This window comes from Bos mutus, chromosome 4 (assembly GCF_027580195.1).
Source record: "Bos mutus isolate GX-2022 chromosome 4, NWIPB_WYAK_1.1, whole genome shotgun sequence".
In the NCBI taxonomy this organism is placed as follows: domain Eukaryota; kingdom Metazoa; phylum Chordata; class Mammalia; order Artiodactyla; family Bovidae; genus Bos; species Bos mutus.
Window position 1 is genome coordinate 53,010,871 of NC_091620.1, and position 27,551 is coordinate 53,038,421.

At 42.9% G+C, this 27,551-nt stretch overlaps 1 protein-coding gene and 2 long non-coding RNA genes across 4 annotated transcripts in view; 1 reads left to right on the forward strand and 2 right to left on the reverse strand.

The window, feature by feature from the left end:
• Positions 1-314: 314 nt before the first annotated feature.
• Positions 315-8,343, reverse strand: LOC138987536 (uncharacterized). The gene is made up of 3 exons (XR_011463894.1): positions 7,832-8,343; positions 7,246-7,378; positions 315-2,410 (listed from the first exon to the last, which is right to left on the reverse strand). It is a non-coding gene; the product is annotated as an uncharacterized lncRNA (long non-coding RNA).
• A 16,422-nt stretch (positions 8,344-24,765) lies between these two features.
• On the reverse strand, positions 24,766-26,054 carry LOC138987617 (uncharacterized). Its single transcript, XR_011463998.1, has 2 exons — positions 25,920-26,054; positions 24,766-24,957 (listed from the first exon to the last, which is right to left on the reverse strand). It is a non-coding gene; the product is annotated as an uncharacterized lncRNA (long non-coding RNA).
• Positions 25,705-27,551, forward strand: part of ZNRF2 (zinc and ring finger 2) — a 108,032-nt gene continuing 106,185 nt past the window's right edge. For both annotated transcript variants that reach the window (XR_011463997.1, XM_005901411.3), the window contains exon 1: positions 25,705-26,306. Coding sequence is in view for 1 of the 2 variants with exons in the window: in XM_005901411.3 (XP_005901473.2) it covers positions 25,850-26,306 (457 nt within the window). In the remaining variant the exon portion in view is untranslated. The remainder of the gene's footprint in view (positions 26,307-27,551) is intronic.

The following is a 27,551-nucleotide window of genomic DNA, read 5'->3' on the forward strand; positions in this document are numbered from 1 at the left end:
GGGAGGTCCGAATGATTTATTCCAATACAAATGAAACTTAGTTTCATTTATAATAAATAAATAAATAACCATTTATTGACCATGTCCATGGGTCAGATACTGTGCTAAGAAGTTTATATACCATTTTTTATGTAAGGCCAATCTTGTAGGATAGATATTATGAGTTCCCATTTTATATTTGAGGAAACTGAAACTCAGAGAGGTTAAGTAACTTACCAAGGGCATAAAGATTGTAAGTGGAGTCGGAATGCATAATCATAACACTAATAAACACATGTATGTGCCAAGGTCTTTATGAAGTTTGCTGCTTGTTCTTCACTACCACTTCACTACCGCATGTGAGTTTAATACTGTTATGTTTCCATTATCAGATGGGAAAACCTTTAAGTAACTAGCCCAGGGTCACACAGCTAGTAAGAAATTATACCAGGAAGTTTACATCAGAAGTCACATAGCTGGTCAGTAACTTCACTGTCCTCCAGCTCTGCTTGATTTTGCGATTTTGGTTCATTCTATATCGTCAGCATCCATAATATACTCTAGCTCCTCAAACATATGCAGACCAGCAACATTGATATCACCTGGAAGTATGCTTGAAAATTCCTGGACCCTAGTCCAGACCTAGGAAACCAGAATCGGCACTGTAACACGATCCCAGGTCCTGTCTAAACCAGTGGGTATCAACCTTGTCTGCACATTGGACTTCCGTCAGTTCAGTTCAGTTGCTCAGTCATGTCTGACTTTTGTGACCCCATGGACTGCAGCACGCCAGGCTTCCCTGTCCATCACCAACTCCCGGAGTTTACTCAAATTCATGTCCATTGAGTCAATGATGCCATCCAACCACCTCATCCTCTGTCGTCCGCTTCTCCTTCTGCCTTCAATCTTTCCCAGCATCAGGGTCTTTTCAAATGAGTCAGCTCTTCACATCAGGTGGCCAAAGGATTGGCATTTCAGCTTCAGCATCAGTCCTTCCAATGAATATTCAGGATTGATTTCCTTTAGGATGGACTGGTTGGATCTTCTTGCAGTCCAACGGACTCTCAAGAGTCTTCTCCAACACCACAGTTCAAAAGCATCAATTCTTTGGCACTCAGCTTTCTTTACAGTCCAACTCTCACATCCATACATGACCACTGGAAAAACCATATTTTTGAGTAGATGGACATTTGTTGGCAAAGTAATGTCTCTGCTTTGTAATATGCTGTCTAGGTTGTCTTTTCTTCCAAGGAGCAAGGGTCTTTTAATTTCATGGCTGCAGTCACCATCTGCAGTGATTTTGGAGCACCCCAAAATAAAGTCTCTCATTGTTTCCATTGTTTCCCCATCTATTTGCTGTGAAGTAATGGGACCGGATGCCACGATCTTAGTTTTCTGAATGTTGAGTTTCAAGCCAACTTTTTCACTCTCCTCTTTCACTTTCATCTAGAGGCTCTTCAGTTCTTCTTCAATTTCTGCCATAAGGGTGGTGTCATCTGCATATCTGAGGTTATTGATATTTCTCCCGGCAATCTTGATTCCAGCTTGTGTTTCATCCAGCCCAGGGCTTCTCATGATGTACTCTGCATATAAGTTAAATAAGCAGGGTGACAATATACAGCCTTGACATACTCCTTTCCCGATTTGGAACCAGTCTGTTGTTCCATGTCCAGTTCTAACTGTTGCTTCTTGACCTGCATACAGATTTCTCAGGAGGTCAGGTGGTCTGATACTCCCATGTCTTTAAGAATTTTCCACAATTTGTTGTGATGCACACAGTCAAAGGCTTTAGTGTAGTCAACAAAGGAGAAGTAGATGTTTTTATGGAGCTCTCTTGCTTTTTTGATGATCCAATTGATGTTGACAAATTGATGTCTGGTTCCTCTGCCTTTTCTAAATCCAGCTTGAACAAAAAACAAAAAACTCTACAATTATGGTGGAGTAGAAGGACATGTGCTCATCTTCTCCTGCGAGAACTCCAAAATTACAACTCGTTGGTGAACAATCATCAACAGGAGAATGTTGGATCCCACCAAAAAAGATACCCCACATCCAAGGGCAAAGGAGAAGCCCCAACAAGACAGTAGGAGGGGCGAAATCGTTGTTTAGAATCAAACCCCATAGCTGCAAGAGATGCTTGGAGGGCTCAAACAAACCTTGTGTGCACCAGGACCCAGAGACCCCACAGAGACTGGACTTCCATAGGGAGCTTGAAAGAATCCTGATGCCTGGGTTCCACTGACAGCGATTCTGCTTTGTCTGGTTATGGTTTCAGTATCGAACTTATAAAAAGCTTCCCAGGGGAATTCTGATGTGAGGTGAAGTCTGAGAACCACTCCTTTAAGCAAATATAGCTTGGTTCCTTTCTTCCTTTCTTCCTTAACTCATTTCTCTTATGTGCAATTGACCTTGCTGAAGTATAGGCACAGCTCTGTGGGAAGATGAACAAACAATTACAATATTGTAGAATAAGCACTATGAAAATCATTACCCCATTGGGCAGGGAGATCCAGAGGAAAGCCTGATGTCCAAGTTCACGTGAAAGAATCAAGGTGGATTGTTGCCAGGACACCACATGGGTTTCAAAGGCAAATAGGAGTTCTTGGATCTGTTGCACCTATGCTCAGTTGCTCAGTTGTGTTTGACTCTTTTTCACTCTATGGAGCCTGCCAGGCTCCTCTGTCTATGGGGTTTTCCAGGCAAATTGAGCCATTGAGCCACCTGGGAAGCCCTGGATTTGTTGAGGGGGATGGGAAGCTGCTTATGGGTGAAGGGAGAGTTCTGTGTTTACTATGAAAGTGAGAGTCATAGAATTTGAAGCCATAACAGATTATAAAGATCATTTGATGAATCCAATGAAGTAATATTTACCTTCACTACATGTAATGCACTTTGATGTTTTCTAGTATTTCAATACTCTTTTCCTTCATTAAAAAAATAAATACTGGTCATGCCTAATTGAACTGGCTTCCTGCATCACTAATGGATCACATCTGCAGTTTGGAAGACCAGACTTAAATCCTTCCATCTTCCCTTGTAGAAAAAAATAATCTAGAATATTGAAATAACAGCCTGGAAGAGTAAAGAAAAATGTGTTCACATTCCAGTGTGAAGGATTTGTATCAGAACTTTTTAAAAAAGCCTTCTGTATGGTTTTGGTTGTTGGATATTTCAGAAGGACTTGGCTTCCCTAGAAGTTCTACCCATTTTCTGGCAGACTAAGGCATAGACCTGTGCAGAAGGCCAGATGGTGATTAATAAATGAGGTATCCAGGCCCTTTCTTGTCGTCGTTGTTCAGTCGCTAAGACATGTCTGACTCTGTGACTCCAAGGACCGAAGCACACCAGGCTTCCCTGTCCTTCAGTATCTCCCAGAGTTTGCTCAGATTCATGTCCATTGAGTTGGTGATGCTATCTAACCATCTTATCCTCTGCCACCCTCTTCTGCCTTCAACCTTTCCCAGCTTCAGGGTCTTTTCCAATTCACATCTGGTGGCCATAGTATTGGAGCTCCAGCTTCAGCATCATTCCTTCCAATGAATATTCAAGGTCCTTTCTAACCCCACTCAAATATCCTGGATATATTACTACTGAGCAGGAATTCTCAGTTTAGCTGGGTTTGGGAAGTGGTCATTGCCATTTGGGTGTGGGGAGAAGGCCCTATTGGAATCACCCAGAGTCTTTATCTAAGGTACATGACTCCCAGCTCTTTTGATATGCACCCTGCCCTTTTAAGGCCCAAATTCCAGCTGACAGTATGCCCTATTGAGGCTGTGGGAAATGTAGGAAAAGCAAAAGTGAGAACCACTGATCTCTTCAGCAATGGTTCCCCACCTTTTAGGTTTCACAGGTGAATAAAAATTCAAAATGAGTTTGGGAATCAATATCAGGGTGCCAATATTTCATTGTGTCAAATAAGGAAGTAAAAAAAAAATCCCAAATAAGCAAAAAAAAAAAAAAAAAAAAAAACAAAAAACAAAACTAAATTCCCCAAACTACTGCTCTCTACAATATGCTACTGGAGATCAGTGGAGAAATAACTCCAAAAAGAATGAAGGGATGGAGCCAAAGCAAAAAGAATACCCAGCTGTGGATGTGACTGGTGATAGAAGTAAGGTCCAATGCTGTAAAGAGCAATATTGCATAGGAACCTGGAATGTCAGGTCCATGAATCAAGGCAAATTGGAAGTGGTCAAACAAGAGATGGCAAGAGTGAATGTTGACATTCTAGCAATCAGCGAACTGAAATGGACTGGAATGGGTGAATTTAACTGAGATGACCATTATACCTACTACTGCGGGCAGGAATCCCTCAGAAGAAATGGAGTAGCCATCATGGTCAACAAAAGAGTCTGAAATGCAGTACTTGGATGCAATCTCAAAAACAACAGAATGATCTCTGTTCGTTTCCAAGGCAAACCATTCAATATCACGGTAATCCAAGTCTATGCCCCAACCAGTAACGCTGAAGAAGCTGAAATTGAACAGTTCTATGAAGACCTACAAGAACTTTTAGAACTAACACCCAAAAAAGATGTCCTTTTCATTATAGGGGACTGTAATGCAAAAGTAGGAAGTCAAGAAACACCTGGAGTAACAGGCAAATTTGGCCTTGGAATACGGAATGAAGCAGGGCAAAGACTAATAGAGTTTTGCCAAGAAAATGCACTGGTCATAACAAACACCCTCTTCCAACAACACAAGAGAAGACTTTATACATGGACATCACCAGATGGTCAACACTGAAATCAGATTGATTACATTCTTTGCAGCCAAAGATGGAGAAGCTCTATACAGTCAGCAAAGACAAGACCAGGAGCTGACTGTGGTTTAGACCATGAACTCCTTATTGCCAAATTCAGACTTAAATTGAAGAAAGTAGGGAAAACCACTAGACCATTCAGGTATGACCTAAATCAAATCCCTTATGATTACACAGTGGAAATGAGAAATAGATTTAAGGGCCTAGATCTGATAGATAGAGTGCCTGATGAACTATGGAATGAGGTTCGTGACATTGTACAGGAGACAGGGATCAAGACGATCCCCATGGAAAAGAAACGCAAAAAAAGCAAAATGGCTGTCTGGGGAGGCCTTACAAATAGCTGTTAAAAGAAGAGAAGCGAAAAGCAAAGGAGAAAAGGAAAGATATAAACATCTGAATACAGAGTTCCAAAGAATAGCAAGAAGAGATAAGAAAGCCTTCCTCAGCGATCAATGTAAAGAAATAGAGGAAAACAACAGAATGGGAAAGACTAGAGATCTCTTCAAGAAAATCAGAGATACCAAAGGAACATTTCATGCAAAGATGGGCTCAATAAAGGACAGAAATGGTATGGACCTAACAGAAGCAGAAGATATTAAGAAGAGATGGCAAGAATACACAGAAGAACTGTACACAAAAGATCTTCACGACCCAGATAATCACGATGGTGTGATCACTGACCTAGAGCCAGACATCCTGGAATGTGAAGTCAAGTGGGCCTTAGAAAGCATCAGTACGAACAAAGCTAGTGGAGGTGATGGAATTCCAGTTGAGCTATTCCAAATCCTGAAAGATGATGCTGTGAAAGTGCTGCACTCAATATGCCAGCAAATTTGGAAAACTCAGCAGTGGCCACAGGACTGGAAAAGGTCAGTTTTCATTCCAATCCCAAAGAAAGGCAATGCCAAAGAATGCTCAAACTACCGCACAATTGCACTTATCTCACACGCTAGTAAAGTAATGCTCAAAATTCTCCAAGCCAGGCTTCAGCAATATGTGAACCGTGAACTTCCTGATGTTCAAGCTGGTTTTAGAAAAGGCAGAGGAACCAGATATCAAATTGCCAACATCCACTGGATCATGGAAAAAGCAAGAGAGTTCCAGAAAAACATTGATTTCTGCTTTATTGACTATGCCAAAGCCTTTGACTGTGTGGATCACAATAAACTGTGGAAAATTCTGAAACAGATGGGAATACCAGACCACCTGCTCTGCCTCTTGAGAAATTTGTATGCAGGTCAGGAAGCAACACTTAGAAGTGGACATGGAACAACAGACTGGTTCCAAATAGGAAAAGGAGTACGTCAAAGCTGTATATTGTCACCCTGCTTATTTAACTTACATACAGAGTACATCATGAGAAATGCTGGACTGGAAGAAACACAAACTGGAATCAAGATTTCTGGGAGAAATATCAATAACTTCAGATATGCAGATGACACCACCCTTATGGCAGAAGGTGAAGAGGAACTAAAAAGCCTCTTGATGAAAGTGAAAGTGGAGAGTGAAAAAGTTGGCTTAAAGCTCAACATTCAGAAAACGAAGATCATGGCATCCAGTCCCATCACTTCATGGGAAGTAGATGGGGAAACAGTGGAAATAGTGTCAGACTTTATTTTTCTGGGGTCCAAAATCACTGCAGATGGTGACTGCAGCCATGAAATTAAAAGATGCTTACTCCTTGAAGGAAAGTTATGACCAACCTAGATAGCATATTCAAAAGCAGAGACATTACTTTGCCAACAAAGGTTCGTCTAGTCAAGGCTATGGTTTTTCCTGTGGTCATGTATGGATGTGAGAGTTGGACTGTGAAGAAGGCTGAGCGCCGAAGAATTGATGCTTTTGAACTGTGGTGTTGGAGAAGACTCTTGAGAGTCCCTTGGACTGCAAGGAGGTCCAACCGGTCCATTCTGGAGGAGATCAGCCCTGGGATTTCTTTGGAAGGACTGATGCTAAAGCTGAAACTCCAGTACTTTGGCCACCTCATGCGAAGAGTTGACTCATTGGAAAAGACTCTGATGCTGGGAGGGGATTGGGGGCAGGAGGAGAAGGGGACGACAGAGGATGAGATGGCTGGCTGGCATCACCAACTCGATGGACATGAGTCTGAGTGAACTCCGGGAGTTGGTGATGGACAGGGAGGCCTGGCGTGCTGCGATTCATGGGGTCGAAAAGAGTCTGACACGACTCAGCGACTGATCTGACAATTATCATAAGATTAGGAAGGACATAATCTTAAAGGAAAGTTTTGTGAAATGAATATGTTTAGCCTTAAGAAATTTTAAATATGGTAGCAGAAAATTTCCCATCTTAACCATTTTTAAGTGTACGGTTGGGTAGTGTTAATTATGTTCAATTATTGTGTAACCAGTCTCCAAAATTTTTCATCCTGCCAAACTAAAATTCTGTACCTCTTAACAACTCATAATATCTCCCTCCCCCTAGCCCCTGACAACCACCATTCTAATTTTGGTCTCTATGAATTTGACTGCTCTAGGTACCTCGTGTAAGTGGAATCGCACAGTATTTTTGTCTGTTTGTTTTTGTGACTGACTCCTTTCAAGCCTTCAGGTTTCATCCCTGTTGTAGCGTGTGTCACAGTTTCCTTCCTTTCTTCTCTCCCTCTGCTCGCCCCTGTGTGAGAATACAATGAGAAGACAGTAACTTGGAGGCTCTCATCCGACACCAGATCTACTGGCACCTTGATTTTGGACTTCCCAGCTCCAGAGCTGTGAGAAATAAATGTCTATTGTTCGAGTAAAAAAAATCTGAATAATATTTTATCATATGTATATACTACATTCTTTTAATCCATTCATCCACAGAGGAACACAGGTTGCTCCCACCTTTTGGCTATTTCTAGTAATGCTGCAATGAACAGGGTGAACAAATATGTTTGAGTCACTGCTTTCAGTTCTTTTGGGTATAATCCCAGAGGTGGGATTGCTGGATCATATGGTAATTGAATGCTTAATTTTTGGAGGTACCATCATATTGTTGGAAGACATTTAGCATTTTCTAGATAAGAAAGCAACTGCTGCATTGAACTAATTTTTCTTAGTTTACTGTGAAGGCTTCCTCACATACCTGCATCAGTCTGTAGATCGATGCCTAGAATTACTGCTTCAACAGATATAAACTTATTTCTGATGCTGTCCACTCTTCAAATGAGGAAATCTGGGTTCTTTATATCTTGGCTGACAAGAAAGATAATTATTTTTCATCATAAAATGTCCATTAAGTAGTTTAGAAAAGTATACAAAATCCATTAGCTTTATTGCACTAAATTATGAAAAACAAGACAGTTTCTGTTATTCACATTATCAAGCCATCACTATTTTAAATTTGACTGTAGGTCATTATCATTCTAATATTGAGCATTGAAGACAGCAGACATTTGCTCTTCCCTGCATAGTGACTGAGTTTATAAAACTCCTCGAGGAGATACTCTTGCTTTCCAAAACTCATTTCTCTAAAGTTCATGTGTATCAAACTTAAAATTTCTGAATGATGGGGCTTAAAAAAATTTTTTTTTCAAGTTGTTCTTTTTCAGTTCTTTGTGAGCTCCACAAGAAACTCTTTTACTACTGAAAGTCATTAGTTATTATCAAATAAAATGAAATCTTAATTGTAGCTGCCATATTGGCCTTGACGGTCTTGACAGTATTTTTCACATCACCCAGTCATTGGAGAGGGGTAGGCATGAAGAAACAGAGCACAATTTATTAGTAGTATGACGTGTCTTAAAAGACCTTACTCCTTGGAAGGAAAGTTATGACCAACCTAGATAGCATATTGAAAAGCAGAGACATTACTTTGTCAACAAAGGTCTGTCTAGTCAAGCCTATGGTTTTTCCAGTGGTCATGTATGGATGTGAGAGTTGGACTATAAAGAAAGCTGAGTGCCGAAGAATTGATGCTTTTGAACTGTGGTGTTGGAGAAGCCTCTTGAGAGTCTCTTTGGACTGCAAGGAGATCCAACCAGTCCATCCTAAAGGATATCAGTTCTCGGTGTTCATTGGAAGGACTGATGTTGAAGATGAAACTCCAATCCTTTGGCCACCTCATGTGAAGAGCTAACTCATTTGAAAACACCCTGATGCTGGGAAAGATTGAAGGCAGGAGGAGAAGGGGACGACAGAGGATGAGATGGTTGGATGGCATCACCAACTCAATGGATATGGGTTTGGGTGAACTCCGGGAGTTGGTGATGGACAGGGAGGCCTGGCCTGCTACTGTTCACGGGGTTGCAATGAGTCGGTCATGACTGAGCGACTGAACTGAACTGAACTGATGATGTGTGTTAAAAGACATACTAGAGAAACTCCATAGATGTACATCTAAATGTTAATTGAAATGTTGCATTTTACTGAAGAAATTCCAGATCTCTCCTAATTCCTCCCTGGAATGCCAATGAATCATAATTTCAATATGTTACAAATTCTAAAAATTGTCATTTCCAAACCTGTGAATCTGCTCTTTGCACAAGTCATGTCTGAAGTTCCTCCTATTTAAATACCTTTTTTGTTTTTGCTTGCCTTACAAAGAACTCAATTCTGGAAATGTTTTTTATCTTTCTTACTTCTGACACAAAACTGAATCAGAGATCCCTCACGAAGTGTTTGTGTGTGTATGTGTGTGTGTGTTTTCTTTTTGCCCTTTCTCTGCTAAATCTGTGTGCTTTTAGTGTAGCACATTTTATTTTCCCATCTGTATGATTTGCTTGAAGCTTGGTACTTTTATGCCATACAAGAAAATGTTCTAAATGTATGGAAAAAATACACTTCATTGTAAAATCTGATTAAGTTATTCCACACTGTTTCAGTATGTTTGTTTCAGACAGTTGTAAGAGTGTTTTTTGGCATTAATCTTCTAGAGTTTATTATTTGTTCACAATCTGCCCATGGTATGAAAACGAATCTCCACCCAATCATTTCATTAGGCCTGTAGACTCTTCTTCCTTTCCCACTGTTTCTGATGCAGGTCAGCCTCTTACTTTTTTTTTTTTTTGGTGGTAAAATATATGTAACAAAAATTTTAATCATTAAAATAATTTTATTTTACTGAAGTATCATTGATTTACAATGTTGAGTTAATTTCTGCTATACAGCAAACAGCAAAGTGATTCAGTTACACAAACGTATATTCTTTTTCATACTTTTTTCATTACTATTTATGGATAATGATTATAGTTCTCTGTGCGATACAGTAGGACCTTGTTTATTCAAAGCGTCTTTAAGTGCACAGCTCAGTGGCAGTTAAGTGTATTCATATGATTGTGCAGCCCTCATCATTTTGTACCTGGGTTACTGCAACAGCCTTCAAAACCCAGTCTTGCTTCTAATTTTGCCCGCAGTAAGGAAACAGAAATCGTAACTCTGTTGACTTATTTTCACCATGTGCATCCGGAGAAAAAAAGTGAAATGTAAGGGGCATTCTTTGCCATTTCTTCTGTGCTTTTGTCTACATAGCTGATGAAGATCAAAGGCAGATAAAGTTCCAGCGGCAAAAAAAGGCATGTACCTGCTGCACTTGTGCTTGCCTGACGCAGATTATTCCTTGCTCCGGATTATCACAGCCGACGCGATTGCTTTGTGAACCTTGAAAACGTAAATGCTCTTAAACTGATTTGGCACTAAAGGGTCTGGTCACCAGACGTACCAAAAGGCTTTTAGAAGTAAAATTTGTAGCTTAATAGAGCGCAGAAATGATTATTTCTAAAAACAAAGACGCAAAATTCTTAGACGGCTGAACTTTGTACACACACACGCGCGCACACACACACACACACACACAGCGTAAAGGAGCCTGACCCGCCTTGGCCCCGCCCACGACCGCTGATGTCACCTGGTCAATCTGGTCCACGCCGAGTCCTGAGCCCTCTAGGAGGGTAAGCGCTTCGAAAACGAAAACCAGGAACCGGTTGACGCAAACTGTTTCAGGTTTGGAGCCTTTGGCAGTGCAGTTTTGCATCACTAGATGTCAGTGTGGGCTTTCCCGACCGCCTCTGCAGGAGATGCTCCAGACAGCACCCTGGGTCCTTCCCCAAGTCCTGGCAAACACAGGGCTATTTTCAGAACTGTAATTTCACCAAATATATTATATACTTACATATTTTGACTTTTCAGAGCTCTTGTAAAACACAGAAACCCTGAACCAAAGGCTGTTCTTTTTAATGCTGTGACCTAATCTCAGTGCTTGCATTTGGAAGACAGCTCACCACGCTGTTTTGAGGCAGGTGATGGGAAGTCCCAGCTGTGTTCCACTTAGGGTCTTTCAAAAGCAGCGTGCTATCTCAGATACTTGTAATACCTAGCTTCAGGAAATCAAGCATCTTATGCTACCATGACTCACGAATAGGGCAGGAAGCCAAGAAAAAAATATGTATGATTAGCTACATAAGAATTTCATTGGTCACGGTTATTAGATTTTCTTTAAATGTAGTTTGTCATCAGGGAGCTTCTGAAGTCTTAAAGAACAATCAATATATTCGTTTCCTATGGCTGCTGTTGGAGAAGGAAATGGCAACCCATTCCAGTATTCTTGCCTAGAGAATTCCATGGACAGAGGAGCCTGGCAAAAAGTCCAACACAAAGGACCAGCACACATGGCTGCTGTAACAGATTACCACAAACAGTTGCCTAAAAACAATACACATTTACTATCTTGCAGTATCAGAGGTCAGAAATCCAAAATGGGTCACACTGACTAAAACCAAGATGTTGGTGGGACTGTGTTCCTCTTGAAGGATCTCGAGAGAATCCATTTCCTTGTTTTTTCCAGCTCCTAGAAGCTACCAGCTTTCCTTGGCTTGTAGCCCCCTGTCTTTAGCAATGGCCCACTGAGTTCTTCTTGCACTGTATCACTCTTCTTGATGTATCATTTTGAAAAGTCAAAATATGTAAGTATATATTTGGTGAAATTACAGTTCTAAAAATAGTCCTGTGTTTGCCAGGACTTAGGGAAGGACCCAGGGTGCTGTCTGGTATATCTCCTGCAGAGCAGAGAGGCTGGCGGTCGGGAAAATCCACACTGATATCTAGTGCCTCTCCTCTCCTCCTCCCTGTTTCATTTATAAGGAACCTTGAAATTATTATTTTTTTAAATTTATTTATTTTCATTGAAGGCTAATTACAATATTGTAGTGTTTTTTTGCCATACATTGACATGAATCAGCCATGGGTGTCCATGTGTTCCCCACCCTGAAACCCCTCCCATCTCCCTCCCCATCCCATCCCTCTGGGTCATCCCAGTGCACCAGCCCTGAGCCCCGTCTCATACATTGAACCTGGACTGGCGATCTATTTCACATATGGTAATATACATGTTTCAGTGCTCTTCTCTTAGATCATCCCACCCTTGCCTTCTCCCAGAGTCCAAAAGTCTGTTCTTTATATCTGTGTCTCTCTTGCTGTCTCGCATATAGGGTCATCGTTACGATCTTTCTAAATTCCATATATATGCGTCAGTATACTGTATTCATGTTTTTCTTTCTGACTTACTCCACTCTGTACAATAGGCTCCAGTTTCATCCACCTCATTAGAACTGATTCAAATGTATTCTTTTTAATGGCTGAGTAATACTCCATTGTGTATATGTACCACAGCTTTTTTATCCATTTGTCTGCTGATGGACATCTAGATTGCTTTCATGTCCTGGCTATTATAAACAGTGCTGCAATGAACATTGGGGTACATGTGTCTCTTTCAATTCTGGGAACCTTGAAATTAAATTGGGCCCATTCAGATCATACAATCTCCCTATCTCAAGACCCTTCATTTATTTATACCTGCAAAGTCCCTCTTGCCATGTAAGGTAATATATTCACAAGTACCATAGATAAAGGCATAGACATCTTTAGGTGGGCATTTCCCTGCCTGTCACAGTCATTATTTTAAGTACAACAATATAAGATGCAATTTTTAGATACTAATTTTTTATTTACTGATGTATTCGTCTATGCCGGGTCTTACTTGAGGCACAGTGATCTTTGATCTTTGTTGTGGCATGCAGGATCTTTATCAGTTGCAGCCTGTGAGATCTTTAGTTGTGGCATGTGGGATTTAGTTCCTTGACCAGGGCTTGAATTGGCCTGTTAAAAAGTTCATCACCTCAAAAATTGCATCTTAGTCACTGAGACTTTCCTGGTGGCCCAGTGGCAAGGATGCAATTTTTGAGGTGATGAACCTTTTAATAGCCTAATTCACTGTGATAGAAAACTGCTGTCCATAGTGGACTGTGTGGGAAAATAACAAGGCCTAAATTTCCTTTATTCATGGAATGTTAACAAGGAGGAAAAATAAATTTGCCACACCCAGCATTAATATTTGGTCGCCCTCCAACCTGACTGCACACAGCACTACCTCTCCTTGCCCTGTGGTTCTGCATATTCAGAATGTCTATCCTAGGAATAGCACTGAGCTGGAGAGTGGGAGATGTGGTTCTTGCACTGAGAAGCATTGTACTAAATGAAATCCAGGGCTTTGAGAAAGCTGTTTATATCCCTGTGCAAATTCAGTATAGGATTGGATGCCTAAAGCCAACAAAACTTAACTCCATGGCTTGTTACAACCCAAAGGCTGGTTTTGTTCTGCCTTGTAGAGCTGAACGTATTTCCCCACTTCTCAAAATTGATCTTTCCTATCTAGTGCTCCCAGGGACCCAAAAGCTTACCTGTTATCCTTGACTGTCCTTTTTCAGTAATGTACAACACCTGATGGGCCTCCAAGACCTGTGGTGGCTACTCTTTTCATAGCTTTTAAATCCACTGTACATCAGTCTCCTGACTTGTCTTCCTCTTCCACTGTGCTTTCCTATCAAGAAACTCTCCAAAATACTGCTTGAGTTATCCTTCTAAAATGTATATACAATCATGCTACTTCCCTGTTTATGAAAGTGGTTGTCTTTTGTCTTCTGGATTGATTCCAACCTCTTAGCCCAGCACACCAAGCCAGTTAAACTTTGCCTCAACCTACTTTTCCAGCCTAGTCGCTTGCCTCATCGCCTCCCACTCTTTGTTTCAGCTCTAATGAACTGCTTGCTGCTCTTCAGATGCTCAGAGCTCTCCCTTGCTTCATGTTCCCTCAGCCTGGAATGCCTGTGGCTGCTTAAGCCAACTCTCAAGATTCAGTTCAGTATCACTTCTGGGAATTCATCTGTCCTTCACCCAACCCCTGTCCCTGCACTCGGCTCCAGCATGCATTTATCACACTGCACTCTAATCATCTCATGATTTATATCTATGTCCCCTGACTCTAGGCTCTAAGTTTTTCAAAGGCAGGGACCCTTTTAACTTTGCATCCCCACTGGTAAACACAGAGCCTGGCAATTACAAATGCTCAGTCACCTTTTGCTTAAAGAATGAAGACATCTCCAGCGCAGGTCCCAAGGTATTCTGCAGTTTCCATGAATCAAGGACAACCTAGTTCAGGGCTATGTTCCAAAACCTACCTGGTTTAGACCTGTATCCTGAGAGTGCAGCCAGAGCCCAGCTAGTTTCTGGGAAACAGAGGGTGGGGCAAGTTGAACAGTAGCTCTTATTACTCTGTTTTCTCTCTGGTTGCCAAGGATAGATCATCCAGCAATTATGAGTTTACTACTTCCAACCTGCCCTAACCTGGTGGCATACATCAATCAACAGCTACCCAAAGGGAACTGGTCACCCGAGATATGGACTTCCTGGCTGAAAAGCATAGAAGATGGTAAATGGGACACATGCAAACTTAATGCGGTGATGACAGCCTGGTAAATCAGGACAGATTCAGGACAGGTACTGTCACGGCTGCCTGTCATGATCCACGGCGGATACTAATGTCTTTTGTGTGCAGAGTGTCTCAGAAGCAGGCACTGTAGGGAGTTAAAAATAAAACAGAAACAGAGTTCTGTATTTGGGAGGCTTATGCAATCTAGGCTTAAAATAAGGGGCTTGCTTTCATTGGGGCTTTTGGCTACTTTTCGGTCTAGGGGAGGAGATGGTTAGGGAAAATGTCTTATAATACTATTTAATCATTGATGTATAACCATAGCGATTTCAGCAAGTGACAGGAAGCAGGGGGGCGAGTGTATATGCACTGGATAAGAGCCCACATGCATTATGTAGCAGAGAGCTATTTTTTCTCCAAGCCAAGCTATTCTTCACTTCTGGAGGCAGGGAAACACCCCTTGGTACTAACCTCATGACACACCTTTCCACTAAATCTTAAATTTTTTCAACAGTATGCCTCTCAGAGCGGGGATTCCTTTTAAATTTAAAACAGTGTGGGGAAGCTGAGGATTTCTTCATAAGGGAGGAAAATCATCATGTGTTGTGGTTGTTTTGTATGATGGGTTTTAAATATTGGAAAAAATATATTGTTTGCAATCCAAGGTGGATTGAGAAGACAGCATAATATAAACATTTACACTTATTGATATTCCATATCATTTTGATAAGCAAGTACTAAGTTATTTTATTAGTAGTTGCTGACATGGTATCTCAAGCTGTTTTGGGAAAGGAAAATGATTTCAGAATCTGTGTTTGACATAGCTTAGGGATCTGGCCACTGATTAACATGAAATGCTGTCACAACATGTTTAGTCCTGTTTAGGATGCTGAAGTCTCCTTAGTGAAAGCGTGATTTAATTATCTTGTAGACTCAAGAGATTTTTTGTTTTTAAAGCTTTAGATATATTTCAAATAACTAGTCCCTGGTCTCTTAATGACAATTTCTTTTCAAATTTTATATATATACATGCATACATATTCATCCATCTTATGACAATTAGATTTGCCATTATGTCATATTGTCATCAAAATTAGAGTAGTGATAGACATACTTATTAGTAAATTACTACTAAACAATTACTACCAATAAATTGTGCCAATAATGTATTCAAATTATACAAAGTGGTAAAATCAATCCCAGTCAGTACTAATATATATTAAACTGAATAATATCATAACTTGCTAGAAGTAATGCAAATTATTACAACCTGCTAGGGACAATCACATTGAGATTAAAATGTGTGCATCTATTAACAAATTTCAAAGTGTTTTCCAGTAGAGACTGAGTCTTTTGAGACTCACAACTGCTCTGTGCGATGGGTATTATGATCATTTGCATTTTACAGAGGAAACAGGTTTAGCCAGGTGAAGTGGCTTGTCCTAAATCCCATAGCCAAAGCTAGGCAAAGCCAGTGCCTAATGCTGGCCTGAGCTTATCCACTTCATGGTGTGGCTTAGGATCCTACCATGATGGCTCCATCTTTTGGAAGACAGGCATGATTGATTAAAGAATCAATGAAAGTAAAGGGATGGAAGAATTTGGCTTACTTGTGATCCCCCAAAAAAGTGTATTAAAGACATTATCTAAATTATTGATGTCCTATGAAAAATTACCCAACAACACGAGTCCTAAATATTCCTCTCAACTGACTTCAGTTTTATTAAGATATAAGTTTCTAATTACCACTCAAGTCTTTTGTAGGATGGATTAGGATAAATTTTAATGTTTAGATGCCTCATTTATGTAAAAAATGAAACATAAGAATAGGAAAAAGGCCTATTTAAAGATAGGTAATTATACCTATGGCTTCCCTGGTTAGAGTAAAGAATCCGTATGCAATGCAGGAGATGCAAGAGATGCGGGTTTGATCCCTGGATTGGAAAGCTCCCCTGGAGAAGGAAATGGCAACCCACTCCAGTATTCTTGCCTGGAGAATCCCGTGGACAGAGGAGACTGGTGGGCTATAGTCTACAGGGTTGCAAAGAGTCAGACACGACTGAGTGCGCACATACAATTATACCTATAGTCCTATAGTTTGGTAAGGAGACCAGATAGTATATAATACCAAAAAAAAAGAAAGAAAAGGCAAAATCATGCCCTTTTAAATACTATAGTAAGAGGAAAGTGGGATGGCGGAGACTTTAGCAAACGATGTAGGGCTGGTGCTGGCTGTAGGAAAGCCTGGTGGGGAGGCTGTGGCCTGACTGAGCAGATAAATGGGCGTGACAGGTCTTCTGCCCGGTACAGATCTGCTGTATGTCAAAGGTCTGACCCGTCATAACTTTAAAAGAGTGGGCAAGAGAGGAAAGAGAAGCACACACAAAAAGAGTAAGTGCAAAAGGAAAGAGACGTGCTCTGACTGGAATTCAAACTAGATAACAGCAAACTGCTCGGTCAGGTATTTTTACTAAGTTCACAGCTGCTTTATTTGTTCCAGTGTGGGTTTCTGGTCACCAGTTTTGTCAACAGGAAGTACTTTAACAGTACAAACTAATTGTGAACCCCAAAAGTCTTTGATCAAATATCATCATTTAAACCTGTCAGGAGAAAGAAAAACAGAGCATGAGAAAGCTTCACACAATTTTAAAGAGCTGGGGCTTTGGTCTCTTGAAGAGTCACTGAGACATTAAAACAACAGCTCTGATTCAGTACAGGAGAGTGTCCTTGAGACGAGTGCTTCTCCAAGGATGTTCTGAGGTCCCATGGCATCAGCATCACTGGGCTGCTTGTGAGAAAGCACATTCTCAATGTCCGATCCTGATCTAAGAAAGGAGAATCATTGAAGGTGGGGCCCAGCAGTCTGTTTTAGCGAGGTCTCCAGTTGATTCTCTCATGCACTGAAGTTTGTAAAGCACTGCTTTAGACCATCATTTGTCAAACCACAGATTACAACCCATGAGTGGGCTATAAAATCAATTTATCAGGCAGTAACCAGCATTTTACAAAAGTGAAATGGAACAGACCAGAAACTGGAGTGTATCCCATGTAGCATGGGTATGATTGCATAAGGCTTTGTTCAGTTCTGTACAAGTGTACTGATTTGGATGAAGCAGCACTTTTAAATGTTGAAGAAAGGGTAGGGTAGAATAAAGAAGCTACAAATTTTAAACGAAGTCAGAACTGTTTGGTTGACAATAAAACACACTGACAGCTTAATGTGCATCCCTGTTTGGAGAGAGACAGAGGAGAGAGGGAAGAGGGCCAAGGGAAAAAAAAAAAACAAAACAGAGCAGGCCAAAGTTTCATAATTCCAGGATCCTTGAGGGGAAAGAAATAAGTCCCACCCAGAGAGAAAATAGAAGGGGAATCGACCACAAGGGAGCTATCAAGGGGGATTCGTGCATGTGTGCTCAGTTGCTTCAGTCATGTCTGACTCTTTGTGACCATATGAACTGCAGCCCTCCAGGCTCCTCTGTCCATGGGATTCTCCAGGCAAGAATACTGGAGTGGGTTGCCATACCCTCCTCCAGGGGATCTTCCTGATTCAGGGATCGAACGCAAGGCTCTTTTGTCTCTTGCATTGGCAGGCAGGTTCTTTACCACTAGCACCGCCTGGGAAGCCCATCAAGGAGGATAAGTATGAAATAAGGTCATGTGTAACCTTCAGGAAACCATCATTTAAGCTGAAATATTCATTCACTCCTTCATTTATTCATTCATAGATCACTTATTGTACCATCACAGGTCCCAGGTACTGTGTTAGATGCTGGACAGTACTGTTTAATGACAGCAAGAAGATGAGTAATAACTCTAACAAGATCTGTTATGTGAAGGGAATATTAACTTGTGTTGAGTGAGAATACTCAAGTTAGCCTGTGATGATGGGGTTAAGAGTAGAGTGACAAGTGACATCCATATGGAGAGGGTGTTTAATCAAAATGATGACCACATTTCAACATGATAGTTTATTCTGGTTAATTAATGGTTATTGAGATAAGTGGTTCTTAAATATTAGCATGCCTCAGAATCCCTTCAAGAGCTTGTTCACACACTTTTTGATTTAGTACTTCTGGGGTGTGGGGGGAGGGTGGGGTCTGAAAATTGCCTTTCTGACAAACTTCCAGGTGATGCAGATACTACTGATTTGGGCACCATACTTTGAGGATCACTGACCCAAATGACTAAATGAACAGTTGTGCTGGATGGTATTTCTAGACACACAATGTAAAGCAGAAGGAATTTAGCTGACCCATACAGACACAAAACTTTTTTCTTTACATTTTGATGGCTTAAAAACAATAGCTGCCACTTGAAATTTTTCATGTAACTTAATTTTTATTGTAAAGATTAAAGTGTTACTAAGATTTCATACTTAGCTTAGATGTTTGATGGCCAGACAGTTGTTCTTGTGGGGCAAAAATATGTTTGCTATGTGCTTGCCAAAATTATTTCCTTCCCTTCCTGGGCACACACACAAATCCACATTTTCTGACCCCTTTGCAGGTAGGTTAGACCATGTGACTGATTTCTGCCAACATGGAGAGTGGGAAGGGGGATGTAAAATCTTCTAGTCTTGGCCAAAACTTCTTCCTATATCTGTCCTTTTTCTTTGGGTGGCACAGGATCTAGTGAGGGGACCAGGGGTCTGCTTAGCCACAAGATAAGAACCTGGGTCCCTGAGTCACCACTTGGAGAAGAGACACTCAGGATTGCCACTTACGTGGGAAACTATTTGGAGGGAGCTGAGTGGGTTTACCAAGTGAACTTGTAATGTGCTTTCATTGCATCATGAACCTGAGGTCAAGGGGCTTGTTTCCATTTTGTGGCTTAGCCTGCCCTGATTAAGATGCTCTTCCTGGCACTAAGTAACACAAAACACACACTTATGAAGCAGAATGAATAATCATTACAACCCTAATTTTTACCCTGTATGTTCAGTTTGTAAACGGCCTTCTCACTATTCATTTATTCAACAAATACCTACCTGAAGGTTACTGTGTGCCAAGCATTGCAATGGTGAGACAGAAAATGACACTTTCCATGCCCTCATGGAATTTACAATCTTGTGAGGAATGGACATAAACAATCAAACAAATAAAAAATTCCAGGTGTTGTAAGTGGTATGAACACTGGAAACCTGGCACTATAAGGAGATGTTTTTTCTAGGTAGGAATAAATGAATAAATATTGAGTACTTTTTAGGTGTAATTAACATCTGAGTAAAAATGATTTAAAAGTATAGGTTTGGCTGTGTTGAAGCAAAATATATGTAAATTTGGATATGAGCAAGAATCATAGGGTTAAATCTTTTCATTTAACAGTTTTAACTAATGAATGGGGTTTGCTCCATATTATAGCTATCGAAACTTTTAAAATGCATAATGTATAATGACACATAAAATTTTATATATGATAAAATGTACAATGATGAGTGTGAAACTCTTTATCAGTTGTTAGTTCCTCAGAGACCTGTAAAAGTCTTTTATTCCCTTTGAAAGTCATAATTTGTTATTTTTCTCTATTAACAATAAGTTCTTGCCATATTGGTATAAATTCCTGTTGAACCAGAGTTTCCCACCAAAGGCCTCATTCAATAAAACTTAAATTGGATTGAATAACTAGATTGCTTGCTTAAATTAGAGCTTATCATTCTGGTCACGACTTTGACCTTTCAAACTTTATTTTTGCTTACCAAGTAAATGTTAAATTCTTAAAGAGATGGGAATACCAGACTAACTTACCTGTCTCCTGAGAAATCTGTATGCAGGTCAAGAAGCAACAGTTAGAACCAGACATGGAACAACAGACTGGTTCCAAATTGGGAAAGGAGTACGTCAAGGCTGTATGTTGTCACCCTGCTTAACCTATATGCTGAGTACATCATGAGAAATGCTGGGCTTGAAGAAACAGAAGCTGAAATCAAGATTGCCTGGAGAAATATTAATAACCTCAGATATGCAGATAATACCACTTTTATGGCAGAAAGCAAAGAGGAACTGAAGAGCCTCTTGATGAAAGTGAAAAAGGAGAGTGAAAAAGTTGGCTTAAAGCTCAACATTCAGAAAACTAAGATCATGGTATCTGGTCCCATCACTTCATGGCAAATAGATGGGGAAACAGTGGAAACAGTGGCTGACTGTATTTTTCTGGGCTCCCAAATCACTGCAGATGGTGACTGAAGCCATGAAATTAAAAGACACTTGCTCCTTGGAAGAAAAGCTATGACCAACCTAGACAGCAGAGACATTACTTTGCTGACAAAGGTCTAGTCAAAGGTATGATTTTTTCAGTAGTCATGTATGCATGTGAAAGTTGGACCGTAAAGAAAGCTGAGTGCTGAAGAATTGATGCTTTTGAACTGTGGTATTGGAGAAGACTCTTGAGACTCTTGGACTACAAGGAGATCAAACCAGTCCATTCTAAAGAAAATCAGTCCTGAATATTCATTGGAAGGACTGATGCTGAAGCTGAAGCTCCAATCCTTTGGCTACCTGATGCAAAGAACTGACTCATTGGAAGACTCTGATGCTGAGAAGGATTGAAGGCAGAAGAAGAAAGGGACGACAGAGGATGAGATGGTTGGATGGCATCAATGACTTGATGGACATGAGTTTGAGCAAGCTCCGGGAGTTGGTGATGGAAAGGGAAGCCTGACATGTGGCAGTCCATGGGGTTGCAGAGTCGGACACGACTAAGTGACTGAACTGAAGTAAACGTTGGTTTCATTAAGCTCATACCCAAGATGAAAGAATTTTGAGTAGCTCAAGATTGAACTCCAGGAGTTGGTGATGGACAAGGAGGCCTGGCGTGCTGCGATTCATGGGGTCACAAAGAGTTGGACGCGACTGAATTGAACTGAACTGAGTTTTATATATATATATATATATATATATATATATATATATATATTGAGAAGGCAATGGCACCCCACTCCAGTACTCTTGCCTGGACAATCCCATGGATGGAGGAGCCTGGAAGGCTACAGTCCACGGGGTTGCTGAGGGTCAGACACAACTAAGCGACTTCACTCTCACTTTTCACTTTCATGCATTGGAGAAGGAAATGGCAATCCACTCCAGTGTTCTTGCCTGGAGAATCCCAGGGACGGGGGAGCCTGGTGGGCTGCCGTCTATGGGGTCGCACAGAGTCAGACACGACTGAAGTAAGTTAGCAGCATATATACACACACACACACACACACACACACAGAGTACATCAATATCTATACATATAGTCTTCTGTTCTGTTTAAAAACTTGATTCTCATACTTCAAAGTGATAATCATTACATAAATTACTCATTACAAGTATGAGAAAAAAGACAAAGTATTTCTGCAGTTTGTACAAAAAAATACCAGTTACTATTATTTTCACATAGAGAACACTTTTAGGCATTTTAAAGTTCGAAGGGTCACAGCAGGGTGTCCACTGGGTATCTAGACCATGCTTTGCCACCAAAATACCACATTACAGTTTGGACTGGAGTGAGAAGAATTTTATTCAGTTCAGTTCAGTCGCTCAGTCATGTCCGACTCTTTGCGACCCCATGAATTGCAGCATGCCAGGCCTCCCTGTCCATCACCAACTCCTGGAGTTCACTCAAACTCATGTCCATCGAGTTGGTGATGCCATCCAGCCATCTCATCCTCCTCATCCTCTGTCATCCCCTTCTCCTCCTGCCCCCAATCCTGCCCAGCATCAGAGTCTTTTCCAATGAGTCAACTCTTCACACGAGGTGGCCAAAGTATTGGAGTTTCAGCTTCAACATTAGTCCTTCCAAAGAAATCCCAGGACTGATCTCCTTTAGAATGGACTGGTTGGATCTCCTTGCAGTCCAAAGGGACTCTCAAGAGTCTTCTCCAATACTGCAGTTCAAAAGCATCAATTCTTCGGCGCTCAGCTTTCTTTACAGTCCAACTCTCACATCCATACATGACCACTGGAAAAACCATAGCCTTGACTAGATGGACCTTTGTTGGCAAAGTAATGTCTCTGCTTTTTAATATGCTATCTAGGTTGGTCATAACTTTCCTTCCAAAGAGTAAGCGTCTTTTAATTTCATGGCTGCAGTCACCATCTGCAGTGACTTTGGAGCCCCCCAAAATAAAGTCTGACACTGTTTCCACTGTTTCCCCATCTATTTCCCATGAGGTGATGGGACCAGATGCCATGATCTTTGTTTTCTGGATGTTGAGCTTTAAGCCAACTTTTTCACACTCCTCTTTCACTTTCATCAAGAGGCTTTTTAGTTCCTCTTCACTTTCTGCCATAAGGGTGGTGTCATCTGCATATCTGAGGTTATTGATATTTCTCCCAGCAATCTTGATTCTAGCTTGTGCTTCTTCCAGTCCAGCGTTTCTCATGATGTACTCTGTGTATAAGTTAAATAAGCACAGTGACAATATACAGCCTTGACGTACTCCTTTTCCTATTTGGAACCAGTCTGTTGTTCCATGTCCACTTCTAAGTGTTGCTTCCTGACCTGCATATAGGTTTCTCAAGAGGCATGTCAGGTGGTCTGGTATTCCCATCTCTTTCAGAATTTTCCACAGTTTATTGCGATCCACAGTCAAAGGCTTTGGCATAGTCAATAAAGCAGAAATAGATATTTTTCTGGAAGGTTGATGCAAATATAATTGCAGTTTCACACCGTGAATTTTAAATCATCATACCTGGGGTCAAGCCCATCTTTATTATTTAAAATAGGAACCATTATAATCAACACATTTTTGCCAACAAGAAATAAGTTTGTTTATCCCTGTAGTATCGAAATCAATACTTAGGGATTTGATGAACTCTTGGAAAGCATTTCCTGCCTTCTGCTGGCTCTGGAAGCATTTTCCCTGCAAAAAGTTGTCGAGATGGTTGAGAAGTGGTAGTTGGTTGATGAGAGGTCAGGTGAATATGGTGGATGATGCAAAACTTCATAGCCCATCTGTTCAGCTTTTGAAGCGTTGGTTGTGTGATGTGCAGTCAGGTGTTGTCAAGGAGAACTGGGCCCTTTCTGTTGATCAATGCCAGCTGCAAGTGTTGCAGCTTTTGGTGCATCTCATTGATTTGATGAACATACTTCTCAGATGTGTTGGTTTGGCTGGGATTCACAAAGCTGTAGTGGATCAGATGGACAACAGACCACCAATCAGTGACCGTAACCTTTTTTGGGTGCACGTTTGGCTTTGGGAAGTGCTTTGAAGCTTCTTCTCGGTCCAGCCACTGAACTGGTCATCACTGGTTCTCATATAAAATCCACTTTTTGTCACATATCACAATCTGATAGAGAATAAGAGAAGAACCTAATGTAGAAAAAGAGAAGATGACCCTTCAAAACGATGATTTTTTTTCATTATTGGTCAGCTCATGATGCACCCACTTCTCGAGCATTTCACCTTTCAAATTTGCTTCAAATGCTGAGCAACTATAGAATGTCTGATGTTCAGTTCTTGGGCAACTTCTCATGTAGTTGTAAGCCTCTCAATTGGTTATTCTCAGCTTTCCATGGGCAGCCACTATGTTTATCTTCAGGCTTTTATCTAGTCTGCAAAACTTCTTCAACCACCACTGCACTGTACATTTGTAAGCAGCTCCTGGGCCAAATGTGTTGTTGTGAGTTGTCTCTGCAAACTTGAGTAGGAAAATCTCTTGAATTTGCTTTTTCTCTAACATCATTTCCATAGTTGAAATAAATAAAAACAATAGGTCAGCCAAAAACATAAAGCAAGAAATGTGCATTAAAATGATGTACAGCACAATCATACTTAAGAATGTATTCCAATATCAAATGGAAAATTTAAACAACGCAAAAACCGCAATTGCATTTGCACCAACCTAGTAGTAATTGACATTTTAGCGAAATTACAGGGTTTTAAAGCAGCAGGTGCTGTGGAGATTTGATACAAACATCCCAGGTAAGGAAACTAAAGTCCACAAAGGTAAAATGATTGCTTATTACACTTAGTTTTGGTCCCAGACCTAGACCCCAGGTCTTATGAATCGGTTGCAGCTGTCTCTGTGCCGCAGTTTTTGCTCTACAGCTGAAGATCATGTTGGATTATCTTTAGTTCTATCAACTCTGCTTTCTCCACAGTCGGAGTGTTTAAATGGGATAGATCTAATTCAGATCAAGTTGCCTTCAGCCTCCTAGGTTCTTTCTTTTGTTTTCAGTCTTTTATTATCAGACTGGTGAGCTTCTGCTTTATTTAAAAGACGCACTCGGAGTAACATCAAGGAGGAAGGTCGACACCCACTCAAACGCAATGGCTAGGGACACAGGACCGAAACACACCCAGCCCCAGCTGTAAAAAGGTGAAGACTACCCACCGTCAGGTCCAGCGTCCGAGGGCCACGTGCAGGAGGAGGGGCCGCCTTCTGGTTGGCGTCCGGAGGAGCTCCGTCCCTCCAATCAGCGCAGGCCCCGCGGTGGAGAGGGGGCGCGCCCTGCAGGGGAGGGCGGGGCCAGAGACCTGTCCATCACCGAATCCGCGGGTGGCAGCACCTACCCCACCAAGGCACCTAGGCGAGACAGGGCGGGAGCGGGAAGGCCGCAGCGAGGGGGGAGGCGGGGCCAGGCCGGTGGGAGCCAATCCGCCGGGCGGCGCCAGGGGACGGGGGCGGGGTCAACGCGCGCGACCCAAACACACGGGTTCGGGCGCACCCTGGGGCCGCGCTGCTCCTCCGCCTTCCGGTGCGAGGGCCGCAGTACCTCCTTCCCTTCTGAGCACCCCCACCTCGTGGTCCAGACCCTACCCACCCCCCCGCCCCTCCTTCTCTGGGGGAGCGCGGTGACGGTTGCCGGGAAGCGCGCGGGGCCCCTCCCTCTCCTCCTGCGTCCTCTCCTCCGGCGCCACCCGTTTTTCCTCCTTCTCAGTTAATAACAGCTGGGTGGCTGGGGGAGGAGGGAAGGTGGCCCCAGCGGAGTCTGGGCGGGCACCTCCCACTCACCCGCGAGCCGCCGTGGGAGCAGGAGGATGGCGGCGGTAGCGGCGGCCGCCCGGGAGGAGGCGGTGCCGAGGGCCCGGGCGCAGAGCGCAGCGGCGGCGGCAGAGAGCGGCAGCGGCCCGTCGCGGCGCACCAGAACCGAAAGCAGCGGCAGCCGCGCAGCCACCTGAGCCGCCCCTCCCGCCGGAGCCAGCGATCGGCGCCCGCGGGAGCCGGGACCTCCTTCCTCTCCGTCTCTCCTCGTCTCCCGCGTCCCCAGACAGGCCGTCGATCTCGCTCGTCACCCCTTAGAAGAGCGCGGCGGGCGCCGACCGCCCCCTGGGGCGCCGGGCGGCGGCCCTGGACGTGCGGGCTTCTTTCTGCGCCGGCCTCCGCGCCTCGGCCCTGCCCTCTCGCTCCCGCGCTCGCTCCCGCCCTCCCGGCGCTCCGGGCACTGTGCGCGGGCCCGGCCCGGGGCAGGGCGGACATGGGCGCCAAGCAGAGCGGGCCGGCCGCTGCTAACGGCCGCACCCGCGCGTACTCGGGCTCAGATTTACCTTCCAGCAGCAGCAGCAGCGGAGGGGCCAACGGGACCGCGGGCGGCGGGGCGCGAGCCGCAGCCGCTGGGAGGTTTCCGGCTCAGGTGCCCAGCGCGCACCAGCCCAGCGCCTCCGGCGGCGCCGCGGCGGCCTCGGCGGCCCCGCGCAGCCGCTCCCTCGGCGGGGCCGTGGGGACCGTGGCGTCGGGGGCCCGGGCGGCGCAGTCAACCTTCAGCATCCCCAACAGCAGCAGCGGCCCGTACGGCTCGCAGGACTCGGTTCACAGCAGCCCGGAGGACGGCGGCAGCAGCGGCGGCAGGGACCGGCCGGCGAGCGGGGGTCCCGGAGGGCCGCGCCTGGTGATCGGCTCCTTACCAGCTCACCTCTCGCCGCACATGTTTGGAGGTACGGCCCTTTCCCTCTCTGCCTCCCGCAGGCGGCACGTGGGCCGCGGCTGCGCTTATTTTTACCCTTCTCCTTTTCTCCTTCAGCCCGAGCGCCGGGGGTTCGCCGTGCGGCCGGGCCGGGTCACCCTCTTTGGGGTGGGAGGGAAAGAGAGAGGGAGAGAGCGCCTCTTAACCCCTGCAGCGCCGCTACCGCGGGACCCCAGTGTTTGGTTTTTGAACACCGCGTGCACCCTCACCTCTTCGTGGCTTTCTCGTACAGAAAGCCCTTGTTTGCTCCCGGAGGTGAAGGGAGCACATATTGTTTTAAAAACAAACGCAATAGCTGGTGTTTGTGGTTTTTAGTAGCAGGAAGTCGGGACCCGTTGCTAAATGTAGTTGTATCTGGTGACTCGAGTGGTGAGCGGTTTTTAAAGGCCAAAAGTCAGAGTCTCAAATGAACAGATGAGTGTTTGAAAAAGGAGAGAGTTATCGCTTTTGGAGTAACTTACTGTAGAGCTGTAATTCTCATGTCTTGTGTCAGTAGTCCCACCTACTGTGTATGCTTTAATTGAGTGAATGTGTTAATAAAAAGTATATTTTTAACCTCAGTAAACTGCTGCTTTAGATAATGATTAATGTGAGTTCTGCTTAATTTGGACAGAACATTAAAAAATTGAGAACTGTTTCTTAAGGAAAGAAACCAATAATCATTACAACTCTGCCTACAAGATGCAGTAAAAGCCCAGGTGTTTTTGAAAAGCAGTGCTCTCTAGGGTTCAAGAAAGACCTTGTGAAAAATGGAAATTTTAGTAGCAAAACGGTATGTCTTTTTGGATTGATAGAAACGGGGGAGGGGTACCCCTGATCTGAGGAAAGCAAATTCGACTTCTTCAGTTGTGTTTTATGGTTTCTACTTTGCTTCAGAACAGTTAATGGTAAATGAATTAAGACACTCCCTTCTCAGTTCATGAAGAGTAGCAGTTAAATCTGGTTAGAGATGCAGACAATAGAAGATAAACATTTCCATATCATTGCTGTCTTTATACATCATGGTATTACCTACAGTTACAGTTGAGCACAGGTGAATAGTGAAAACACCATTTTCTCTATTTCTCTGCTTCCTTTACTCATGTTTATAAATGTGAGAAATTTGAGCAGGCAGTTGGTAAAGTGAAATGTTCAATAATGTAATTGCTCTGATGTTCTGTACTATCAATATTCACATTCGTACAAATTAAAAATGGAGGGGACGTGTTTAGTTTTC